The sequence below is a fragment of the Amphiura filiformis genome, chromosome 11 (assembly GCF_039555335.1).
Source record: "Amphiura filiformis chromosome 11, Afil_fr2py, whole genome shotgun sequence".
In the NCBI taxonomy this organism is placed as follows: domain Eukaryota; kingdom Metazoa; phylum Echinodermata; class Ophiuroidea; order Amphilepidida; family Amphiuridae; genus Amphiura; species Amphiura filiformis.
In genome coordinates, this window is record NC_092638.1 from 16,234,462 (window position 1) to 16,247,078 (window position 12,617).

Genomic DNA, 12,617 nt, shown 5'->3' on the forward strand with positions numbered 1-12,617 from the left:
TGGAAGGTGTCCAGAGGCGAGCTACCAAATTCATTATGCACTATCCTGATCTGGACTATCAGGAGCGCTTGTGCCAATTGAACTTGCTCCCTCTTACAATGCGTAGGGAACAGCTTGACCTTTTATTGTTTTTTAAGTGTATTACAGGTGTGTATGACCTGGACATTGACAAATATGTCAAATTTTGCAACTCTGGGTCTGGACAAGGGCATCCCACCACTAGATCATCTACTGCTCCTCTTCTTCTTAAGGTTCCTTTTGTAGGACTGAGGCATTCAAGTCATCTTTTTTTCAACAGCATTGTATCTTTGTGGAATCGGCTTCCTCCTAGTACTAGGTCTTCTTTATCTTTTTCTATTTTTAAAACTAATGCGGTTCTTTTTTTAAACTCAAAATTTGATTCAAATTTCGAAGCCAACAGTACGTGCACGTGGTTTTCTTCATGTAGCTGCACTATGTGCAGGTCTATAAAGGGGGAGGGACTGGGCAAGGGCGGCTTATTTTTGGTCTTGAGGTGGGATGGTCTTAGAGGTGATACGCACCTGTTCGTCCCATTCTCTGCACTGGTATTAATTCGTATTTTAAACATGTATATTACTGTAATTTTTTCAGAATGTATTTTGCTATTTTATATTTAACTGTTATTATGATATTGTGCAATCTCCAGTGTATAGAGTCTAATAAATAAAAAATAAAATAAAATGATACATCACGATTACATCGCAAACCGCTGGCGGCGCCCTTATTGTGAATAGCGAGAATTGCAAATATGTACGTTATAATAATTTCGCTGCTCAATACTGGAGTTTAATAGTATTTGAGCTGCGGGAGATGCTTGAGACCAACACTACCTTGATGTGGTGGCAAACTTAGAGGAATTATTATACTTATATTACCAAATATTTGAAAATCTTTGCTGAGAATTTTGGACAAATTGAGAGATAATATATTTTCATTTGCCATAAAAAATATGGCAAAAAAATTCATGATGAACATGATGAAATTGTGCAAATCAGCCAATTAGGGCCTATTTAGTATGGTGTCCGACTTACCCCATCCACTTGAGGTAGGTGGGACAGTGGTTCTTGAAATTAATTTTTGATACAAAAAATAACAAAAGTTAACTAAGTTAAATAGCACGTAATGCCAACAAGCTCAAAAATGTAATACTGAACACGCCTAGCCTATTGAATGACTTGATTATTACACAGCCGTGACGTTAGTCACGGCTGTGTCTTTTTTCTTACAGGTTCTTTCTTTCTTTCTGCCGACCACTACATTTGCTCTAGCACTTACATGCTTATACCGATTTTGACCTAACTTGGTCACAACCATCATTGACGATGCCCCTACATGTCATATGAAACTCGTGGGGTCGAAGGTCACGCAGGGGTCATAGGGGTCAAAAACGTGATTTCAACTAAAAATGCTTCTTCTCTCACAGATTACGTAAGACAGTGACACCATTTGCACACATGCATTGTTATTATCCAGTGTCTATGGGGTCCTCACAGATTTTGGGTCAAAGGTCATTAAGGGGTCACTTCCGGTATAAAACGAAAAACCTTCAAAAATTTTTATTTGATAAGAAACACATAGGACAGTAACAGTATGTTCACACATAAATTGTAGTTACCCTGTGTATATGTGGTATTTTTTATTTAGGGTCAAAGGTCATTAAGGGGCCACTTCCGGTATAAAACGAAATACCTTTAAAATGCTTCTTCTCCCACAAATTGCGTAGGACAGTGACGCCACTTGCACACATGCATTGTTATTAGCCAGTGTCTATGGGGTCCTCACAGATTTGGGGTCAATGGTCATTAAGGGGTCACTTCCGGTATAAAACGAAATACATTCAAAAAATTTTATTAGCTAAGAAAAACGTAGGACAGTAACGGTATGTTCACAAATGAATTGTGGTCACCCAATTCATATGTGGTATTTTTTTTATTTGGGGTCAAAGGACATTTAAAGGGTTACTTCCGGTCTGAGACAAAAGCCTTCAAAATGCCCCTTCTGCCACAGCAAAGTGGTGCCACGTGCACCCATGCATTGACATTAGCCAATGTCTATGGCCGTTTTCATAAATTTTGGGGTCAAAGATCATTAAGGGGTCACAACACGGCTGTGTTCGTGGTCTTAGACCACAGCTAAGTCTAGTTGATTTTGTGGCTGAAAATCGCAAATCGTGGGGTTTTTTTAAAGCTTTTTGTGGGGGGGTTGTTTATCACTAAAAACCATGAAAAAATATATATATACATTGCTGTAAAATATGTTCTTTAAATGTAATAATAATAACGGAAGCTGTTACATATAGACCTAGGCCCCTTAATAATTAAAGTTTTGTACAATGTAAAGTAAAACTTTGCTTATCTAAGCTAAAAGAGTATAGTTGATGAAGATGGTTGTTCATAATAATTATTTATGAGACGACCCGTGATGAGACGACTTCTTTCATTTTTAAAGAAACTGCATAAAAAGGGGGCCCTGAAAGAAATGTTTTATCCCTCTGAAGGGGGGGGCTTTGAAAATGTTACCTTTATTTTTCTCATAGAACATGAGTTTACACTATCATATGGAAAGGTTAATACAAAACGATTCTCTTATAAACCATCTGCGCAGTTTCCACCTCAATACACATGAGCACACATTTTCGTCCAAGAGCTTCCAAGCAGAGAACAGCAAGCAATGAATTTACTCCACGCAGTCTTTGATTACACTACACGGTTGAGTGCAAAGCATCGTATGAGCTGTGGAGCTTCTAGCTGGAAAATGGGCATCTGTAATTGGTTTTTTTCTTAACCTCAGTGTTCTCTTCATCCAGCCAGAATTTTTTTATATCAAACCATAGCTAACACTTCCCCCTAAAAACACCTTTCGTCATTAGATCAACAGATAACGCAATTCAATGTTATATAGCAAGGCGAATGTGGTAAATCTGAAAACAAAGGACGGTATAGTTTGTGTACCATGTAGTTATTAAAATAACCGCATGGTACACAACTATGCGGCCTTTGTGTTGGCGGGAACATTAAACTCAGTACTAGTGCATGAGCGCATCTTGTATTTGCTTGCGGTTGATTTGGAGTGATAAACAAGTATAATTGACAGTCAGTGTGTTAGGGACTTCGCCCATTAAGTCCCGTTTAACATTCAATGTCCATAGTCGATTTTTAACTCGGGACTTTCGCGATAATTTATAAACTGGTAGATTTTAAAATCAGAATTGTTCAGTATATTGAAGTGCTAATATAATTATGACATTATGATATGCTGCATTCAATAATATAAGCCTACGTATACTTTACTTTTACTGTCACTAATATAATTATATAAACTTTTTCATAACAATTTTATACTAGTATTTTGATGTAATAAATATCAGTATAATTTCGAGTTCAACTGAATGCTTTCATCATGATTAATAACATGTTTTATTTATCAAAAATCGACTATGGCATAGTCTACTTATTTACTTACATGTACATCGTTTCCACCTGTATCAATCATATTTATGATAATTTTATTACTTACAAATCTCTTTTCGAGATTCATGAAATATATTTTGTACATCTTGTAAATAATTCATTCCATTATCAAAAGAGTGTTGATTTTACAATGATATTGCATTTACTGATTGTATTGGGAATGTTTGAATTTCTAAGATGAAAATTGGAGTAGAGAGTCTGACATACCTCAATTATAATATTCTCAGTAAGAGACAGCTAAAATACTTCTAATAGTACCAACTGCTTGGACTCTTCCGAGAGAATTCTAACATGGCTTTTAAGAGACTATGCATGTCACATGCATACATGTATATGCAACAAGGTTTTTATATCCCGTAATTTCATAAAGACTACATCGAGCATAAGACTGCGAAGGATTTCTTGCTTAGGTACTAATTACGGTTTCTCTTTTGTGTGAATTTTCATGTGTCTTTTCAGATTACCGGAGCGAGTGAAGCATTTCTGACAATACTCACACTGATAGGGTTTCTCTTTGGTGTGAGTTCTGACATGTGTTTTGAAATTACCACTTTGTGCAAAACATTTCTGACAAAACTCACACTGATAAGGCTTCTCTGGCTTCTCGTTGGTGTGATTGCTTCTGATATGCATCTGAAGGTGTAATGTTGTTGCAAACGATTTCTGACAAAAGTCGCACAAAAAGGGTTTCTCTTTAGTGTGGATTCTGATGTGTACTTTCAGATTACTGGAGCTAGTGAACCCTTTCTGACAATACTCACACTGAAAGGGTTTCTCTTTGGTGTGAGTTCTTACGTGTTGTTTGAGATTACCACTATGTGTAAAACATTTCTGACAAAAGTCACACAGAAAGGGTTTCTCTTTGGTGTGAATTCTGATGTGCATTTGGAGGTCATACCTTTGTGCAAAACATTTCTGACAATACTCGCACTGAAAGGGTTTCTCTTTACTGTGGGTTCTGATGTGTTTTTTCAGATGACTGGAGAGAGTGAACCATTTCTGACAATACTCACATTGATAGGGTTTCTCTTTGGTGTGAGTTTTGACGTGTATTTTGAGATTACCACTATGTGCAAAACATTTCTGACAAAACTCACACTGATAAGGCTTCTCGTTGGTGTGACTTCTGATGTGGCTCTGAAGGTGTGACCTAGTTGCGAACGATTTCTGACAAAAATCACATGGAAAGGGTTTCTCTTTGGTGTGAATTCTGATGTGCATTTGGAGGTCATACCTTTGTGCAAAACATTTCTGACAATACTCGCACTGAAAGGGTTTCTCTTTGGTGTGAGTTCTGATGACGTGTACTTTGAGACTACTACTTTGTGCAAAACTTTTCTGACAATATTCACACTGATATGGTTTCAATTTCGTGTGAGTTCTGATGTGTCTGATGAGATCACCATTTCTTACAAAACTTTTCTGACAAAACTCACATGGATATGGTTTCTCATTGGTGTGATTTGCGATGTGTACTTGAAGGTGGGCCTTCCTTGTGAAACATTTCTGACAAAACTCACATTGATAAGGTTTCTCTCTGCTGTGTATATATTTGATCCTATGTCTCTTAACATGAGCTTTCAATCTGTCAAAAGAAAGAAGGTAGATTCCACAAAATGTACAAGTGAACGGTTTCAGAAGTCTCATTTTCATCCTTTGGAATTATTGTGAATTCAATATCAGAAAGTGATAGTTCATTATGCGATATGCGCACTTAGAATCCGTCATGGAAGAGCAACTTCTATAAACTTGTCCATTTATAGTTAAGTACTAGTAGCAGTCAAAACCATCATTCTGTACAGGCTATCAGTTGTACTTTACCAACATATCACTCCATCAAAAATATCTGAAAAGTAAAAAAAAAGTACAATATTACATTTCTATAATTCAAGGAAATCAAAAGGGGATGACCTATGACCTACTTCCGATGACCTTATTGACACGTGATGAATACGGTATTACTTATTACATTTTACAAAATATATTATTAAAAGTCTTATTTTCTGTAATTATGTTGTAGAAACTCTAAGCGCATTTTTTTTCATAATCCTTGAAAGTTTCATGTAATAACGTACTAATAATAGGGATGACCATGAAAATTTGAAGTTTCTCCTGTACATGTATTGTAGAATCATACCTTATATTAAAGAGCTCATTAAGTGGAGCATTTCAGTCTTTAAATGACCTCAATAGGATAAATGGTTCTGAAGTTATGGCCAATTTTTATATGCATGTTTTGAATAGGCAGTTTGGACAGATTATGGACACCAAGTACAAATGGCACAAAATTGAATAAATTTCAAATTCATTATTTTCAAAAAATGCCTTTTCAGTAACCCTTGAAAATGGATTACATGATTCATACAAATACAAGAAATCATTTATTTATACAGGTTTTCATAAATGCATTCGGAGATCTGGTCTTGTGAAATAGCCTTTTTGTTCTTTATTTCTTTGTCCAAATCCAAGATGGCAGTCATGGAAGACAAATTATGAACAAATTTGACCAAAAAAATGTATCACCAAATTTTGACAACTTGTTATTTAATTCACAAAACATGTAATAAAGTTGATTTGTAGTGACGATTTTTTGTGCGAGGTTTCCGAATTTTGCATCCAAGGGCCAAAAATTATCAAAGTCCAAAAAAGTGCAAAATTCGGAAACCTTGCATAATTTGTCATTACAGATCAACTTAATTACATGTTTTTTTACTTAAATAACAAGTTGTCAAAAATTGGTGATACATTTTTTACACATGAGACGCAACCATGTGCTCAGTTTCCCATGGAGTGTATCTGCATTAAAATTTGATTTTGGATGAGTCAAGTTTTGTATATTATGATAACAATATTGAACCAATTTCATGTGCAATTTTAAGATATTACCATGGTCATTACAGAGTATACTGTGCATGTAGGCTAAAGCCAAGAATTTTCTGCTTTACAAATGCTAAATTCCGCTTTTCTCCGCTTTGTAATTTTAGCACATTTCTGACATAATAAAATTTCACAAGAATCCAGCGAGTAGCAGCGCAATGCACGTGTCTGAGTCATGTTGAAACACGTACAAAAGGCCGGGAAAGCCCCAAGAGCTATTTTAGTCGGGCGCGCAAAGGATTGTGGGATACTCGAGCTGTGAAAATTGTATTTTTTTTCTTTTTCTAGGTCATTTTTGCTTATTTTTTTTATTTTTTTCTCAGAAATGCATTTTCCGCTTTACCTCCGAATTCCGCGATTTTCGGGGAATTTCCGCAACGCGGAGAATTCTTGGCTTTAATGTAGGCCTACGGTACTGCATAAAGGGTCTAAATTTCATCATCCAAAATGCACCCCTAAATAGTTGTGAAATTTTATGAAATTGCACATGGAATTAGATAAATATATATAGTATAGTATAGTAGGACTCATGTGCACTTGGTTTATCCCGATTCCATGCTCGCTCTCGCAGGTTTTCTCCGGGATCTCCGGTTTCCTCCTGCTTTCAAAAAATCGGTGATTAGTTGTTTGGTTATCAAAAACTTCCTTCACCCAATGGAATTTGGGGAGCTGCACAGATAATTGGTGGATGTTACAATCTAAGTGCGGATAGGTCTGCGCCTGAGGTTCGGCTGCAACTGGCCTAGATGATGCGATCTGATTGTGATGATTCACCATGGCAGCGAAATTACAGCGCTTTGAATCCTTCAAGATCTAGCTGGAAAAAGGCGCTATATAAATCCGAAATTTATTTAATTTATTATTTATTATACAAAAACTTCACTCGCCTAATATATCTTGGAATTTGGAGAATGTACATTAAAATCACTCTTTTATACAAATAACCTGTAGATTTCACTTTAGCTTGCTGTGGGGGAAAACTATTGGTATCTTAAATCATGAAGTTGGCTACAGTAGATGGGAACTTCTTGTTAGGTGATTGCCCAAGTTATAGATTTATTGATGGATATTTAGGGATGCATATTTGAACTTCATCAAAACATGTTTTTGCCAAAATTACAAACAGGCTAATATGAGGTACTACTGATGCAATGTGTGTGCAGTGCACTCAAGTGAAATCCATTGGTCAGTGTAGGGAGATGCGTCTCTGTGTGCATAGCTCCATTGAGACTGTGTGTGTGTTCAGTCTTGCATGGTAAACATAAAAGGTGTCCAAAGGGGTGGGTTCTTGTGCTGGTCAGCCCTACTAATAATAATCTTACCCAGGTCGGTCAGTGAGGGACACATGCTAATCCATGGAAATTCCAAGCTCATACAATAAAAATGCACAAGCCTGGATAGCCAGTGTAGGCTAATAAGATGCATGCTGGCCCATATAACTTTGATAAATAAAGCAAGAAATAGAAGAAAATAGAAAGGAAAAGGAGAAAGGAGAGAAGGGCCGTGGATTTTGTGTTTAAAAGTTCAAGTCCCGGGTAAACACCTGGCCAGTCCCGGACCCACCCGGGAAAAACTCTCATCCACTCCCCGGCGCGAATATTCGATGCAAACCCCCGGTATTCCTCGGCCCAAGTTCCCGGCTCTGAGCATCGGATATTGGCTTGGATCTTTATGGTTTTAATATCGCGGCAATGCGGGCAATCTTGTCATGCGGGCTCGAAATTAGGCAGGTATGCCTTCAATGGACTGCCGAGCTCTGACATGCTGGGTGGATTCAACTGCTTCAAATATAGACCTACATGTGCATGTGTTCCATTGCAAATATGTCAGTTACTCACCTTGTTGCATCTAAAAACGATAAACGAAGTTAGGCTACCTAGATTCTCACTAGCGCAGAGCAACGTAATTCTTTCCTTTCCTTCCCTTCCTATATATAAATAGGTGTAGGCCTACTTGCTTTACTGCTTGAGTATCAACGCACGGGCTTCAACGTGCACAGTTAACATAAGGCATGGAATCAGTGGCAAGGGGAACGGGACAAGAGGGGGATCCCTGTGTGCCATCACTATATTTAATATGCATGCTTGTTTCAAATATTACGAGGCATGAATGGCGGGTCGGAAAATGCCGGGAATAAACCAGGAATATCGTATTGATATGGGGCCTACATGTAGGTCTATGATTAAAACATCACAGATATGAAAGAAAGTTCCCCCAAAGTTCACTGCATCTGCATTTACATTTATCTGTCCAGGATACGGGAGTGGCGAATATTTGATCTTTGCATTAAACATTTTAAGCACATAACATTATAGGCCTATATACATGTATGATTTTTTATGTCAATCCAAAATGCAACTTCAATTATAATATGGCTATTCTGTAAATGCCCATACCCCATCCCAATAGGCCTATCTTAGCCCCACTAAATAGCAGATACATGTTCTACTGCAAAATTTGGCAACTACAGTCAAGCTTTTGTTTTTGGAATGGATTTATATGAATATTAACATTAATGTGGCGACTCAGTGGATAATTAATATACATCCACATCTCAAGTACGGCAAAGTGATAGGATTCCCCGGCCCATAAATGCGGGCATCCTTACTAGCAAACCAGTCATGTTCACGGCCCATTTTACTGGTTGGAAAACCCCAGGTAAGTTTCGACATAATCCCGGCTCTCGCCCGGGTAAAGTCCCAGCCCAATTTCATGCGCGTATTGGGGGCTTTGGGGCGCCAGCCCCGGGAGTAAAAGCAGGGGCGGCCAAAATGAAGGGCGGCGGAAGAAGGGCAGCAAAAACAGGGGCAGCAAAAACGAAGGGGGCGGCAAAAAGAATTAGTAAATAAAAAAGGCGGAAAAGTTTGATAAGGCCCTTCGCACTTGATTATTAGTTTCCTGTTTAAGATTTTGAAAAAGGGACGAGGTGACTTTTAATTATTAATTATCTTTTATTTTCTTTATTTAGTTTGAACTATTACAAGCAATTATTGACTCATTTTGACTAGAGCGGGCATTTAATTATTGCACAACAATATTTGATTTTATAAATAAGTGAAGGTGGAGTTGCACTCTTTGTTTATTCATCATTATTGTTGATATTATTAAAGTCAGAAAATGGCAAGCTGAAGTAGTTGAAAGTTATTTTAAAGGAGAAAATTAGAAATAAAAATAAAATAATTAATTATTTTGAGATTTTCAATTTTGGACGCGGGCGGTAAACAGGAAACTAATAATTAAGTGCGAAGGGCCTAAAGCATAAAAATTTTTGAAAAAATGGTACTATACATGAAAATGTGCTGCTCTTCACTTTTTCAAACGACCAAGAAGAAAATTGGGTCAACCTTTTCGGGCTGTTGAGGTAGGGGCGGCAAAATTGAATTTTCTTCAGGCCCCGGGGTTGTGGCGGCCACAGTACGCCACTGAATTTCCCGGGGTTTTGGCCGACGTCAAGTCTTATACCACTCCCGACCAACACCCGGCTCCCCGGGACACATTTTGAGTCAAATCCCCCGGGCAAATCCTGGGTCACATGATGTCAAGTCCCGGACCATCCCCGGGTCCCCAGGGGCCAGGGTTACATTTGATATGTGCATTACTGTCACTATATAATCAAATAGTAATTATATAAACTTTTTTTATGACAATTTACTATTGTATGTAAATTCATATTTTTATTTGTCAAAATGGACAATGGCACAGTCTAGCCCCCGACTTGCCAAAAATTGCTTGCGCACTCTCTTTTGTCTGGCCAAAAAATTCTTACCCCCAATTTTACCCTCCTCCAGGACTCATAATTATTGCACAGACCCTTTAGGTAGCATACCTTGGAATCAGAGTATACTTGTGTTTTAAAGCAGCAAAAGATGGATATGACAATTGAAATATGTCATCATTAACTTCAGGTGTCAAAAGAAAGAATGTTGGTTCTGGCTGTAGTATTGTTATTCATGTACGTCTAACATTAGATAGGCATGTCAAAGCAAACAATTATAATTAAAATCAGTTTGACCAATTAGGTATAACTGAAAGCAATCTTTGCAAACTGAATTTATAAAAATGCAAAATTACTGGGCTGGACCAAATCCTCGAAGGCAAGTCCTTGAGTCTGCGGGGTCAGAGTCTGGTCTGAGTCCTTAGCTTCCGAGTCCGAGTCTTTGAAAAAAAAGGACTAGTATAGTAGAGTCAGAGTCCTCCAACACTGAATTGTACCTACTACCTATCCCCAAGTTTATAAATCATGAAAGGTACCGTACCTAAACATTAGTATATATACATGTACCTAGTTATTACGTCGCACCATCGCATGTCGTAAATGTGGGCATGCAAATATTTGGGCATTCCTTTACTTATTTTTATTTTTACATGTAATAGCTGCCTTGGGTTAGGCTTATAACACTGTACTTCCACAACATGTATAACATATAATAAAAAACCTAAAAGAAACGCCAATATTTGAAATAGGCATGATAGGGTGGCAGTGCCAGTGTTATTTTCCGAATGGAGTCAACGTACCGGTACTATAACTTCACAACCCCTTAGCCTGTTGAACTACTTGATACATCATTATTGAAAGAGGTGTCTATGACTGTGAGAAATTTCATTGAAATAGGAATTCAAATCGATTAACAGCAGAACCGGAATTAGGGGTGGTGCAATAATTATGTGTACCCCGGGTGGTGAATTATATGGGGGGGTACAAAGATTTTTTTTGGCAGGCCAAAGGGGGGGGCAAGGATTTTTGGCAGGTCAAAGGGGGTCAAGCAATTTTGGCAGGTTGAAAGGGGGGGCAAGCAATTTTTGGCACATGATATTTTGGGCACCGTTTCTATATTACGCCCTAAAAAGACGTAGGAAAATGTTACGAACATGTTAAAATATGCAAAATTTCCTGCTCGCATATTAAAGACAATTTTAGGTTTTAAATTCGGGTTCCCCAAAATCTTGCATGTGTAAGGAGGGAGGGGGGCAAAGATTTTTGGCACGTCAAGGGGGGGGCAAAGGTTTTTGGCACGTCAAGCGGGGGCAAAGATTTTTGGTATGGTCAAGGGGGGGGCAAGCGATTTTGGCAGACCATTTTGAGAATTCACCACCCTGGGGGTACACATAATTATTGCACCACCCCTTAAGGGGGTACTACACCCCTGCCGAATTTTATGCCTATTTTTGCATTTTTCTCAAAAATCATAGCGCATTTGGGACAAGTAAGATATGAGTATTTACTAGGGGCAAGGACTACAACTACTGCACTGGAAATTTTATTTCAACACAGACAACAGTTGTGGAGTTACAGTCAAAAATGAGGGAAAACCAGTATTTGATCAATAAATCAATAACTACTTGCTTGGAGTTGCTGAATATTCAGTACAGTAGTTGTAGACCTTGCCCCTATATAATATACATAGGCCCTATCTTACTTGTCACCAATGTGCTATAATTTTTGAGAAAAATGCAAAAATAGGCACAAAATTGACCAGGGGTGTAGTACCCCCTTAACAGCGGCTTGAATCTGAACCGGAATCTGAAATGGTAATTCTAAAAGCTTAAAAGTTTAATATGTTAACCCGGCCCCGGGGTTAACCCCCGAAAAAAAACACCAAAAATTACGTGAACGTGATAAACGTACTTCCAGCTATTATTTCATCACTATACGATCATCGAAATCCGTCAAATCTGGACTTAAAATACTCGAAATAATCTGCACATACCGACATACTATTGCTACTTTTGGTGCAAATTGCACGAGCCGGAAATCTCGAAAGACATTTTACATAGGGCAGACCGTTCCTATGACGTATTTGACAAGGTTGACATCCTACTATCGCGGTTAAATAAGGTCAGCATGGTCAGTGCGAGCGCTGAGTTCCAAGATTCAAGATTCATCAAGTTTAGGGTAAAATGGTGTAAGTTACGGTGTACCATCTCCGCCAATTTCCTTTTTAATTCCCCCTTTTTTTTTAATTTCCCTTTTTTTTAATTCCCCTTTTTTTAATTTCCCCTTTTTTTAATTTCCTCTTTTTTTTAATTTCCCTTTTTTTAATTTCCCTTTTTTTAATTTCCGCTTTTTTTTAATTTCCCTTTTTTTTAATTTCCACTTTTTTTTTAATTTCCCCGTTTTTTTTAATTTCCTCTTTTTTTAATTTCCCTTTTTTTATTTCCCCTTTTTTTAATTTCTCTTTTTTAATTTTTATTTTCCTCTTTTTTAATTCCCCTTTTATTTTCTCACAAAGCAGAATCTTGGCCGAGACA

The 12,617-nt window shown here is 37.6% G+C and overlaps 1 protein-coding gene across 3 annotated transcripts; it reads right to left on the minus strand.

Moving 5' to 3' along the window:
* Window positions 1-3,400: 3,400 nt before the first annotated feature.
* On the minus strand, window positions 3,401-12,127 carry LOC140164434 (uncharacterized). Of its 3 annotated transcripts, none has more exons than XM_072187713.1 (2): window positions 11,995-12,127; window positions 3,401-5,337 (listed from the first exon to the last, which is right to left on the minus strand). In XM_072187713.1, exon 2 carries the CDS (start codon window positions 5,142-5,144, stop codon window positions 3,909-3,911), a length of 1,236 nt encoding a protein of 411 aa, XP_072043814.1. In that variant the 5' UTR covers window positions 5,145-5,337; window positions 11,995-12,127; the 3' UTR covers window positions 3,401-3,908. The 3 variants fall into 3 exon arrangements, with proteins under 3 accessions (XP_072043814.1, XP_072043815.1, XP_072043816.1); XM_072187714.1 differs by having other exon boundaries at window positions 11,966-12,120; XM_072187715.1 differs by lacking the exon at window positions 11,995-12,127 and adding an exon at window positions 10,884-11,000.
* Between the last annotated feature and the right edge of the window lie 490 nt (window positions 12,128-12,617).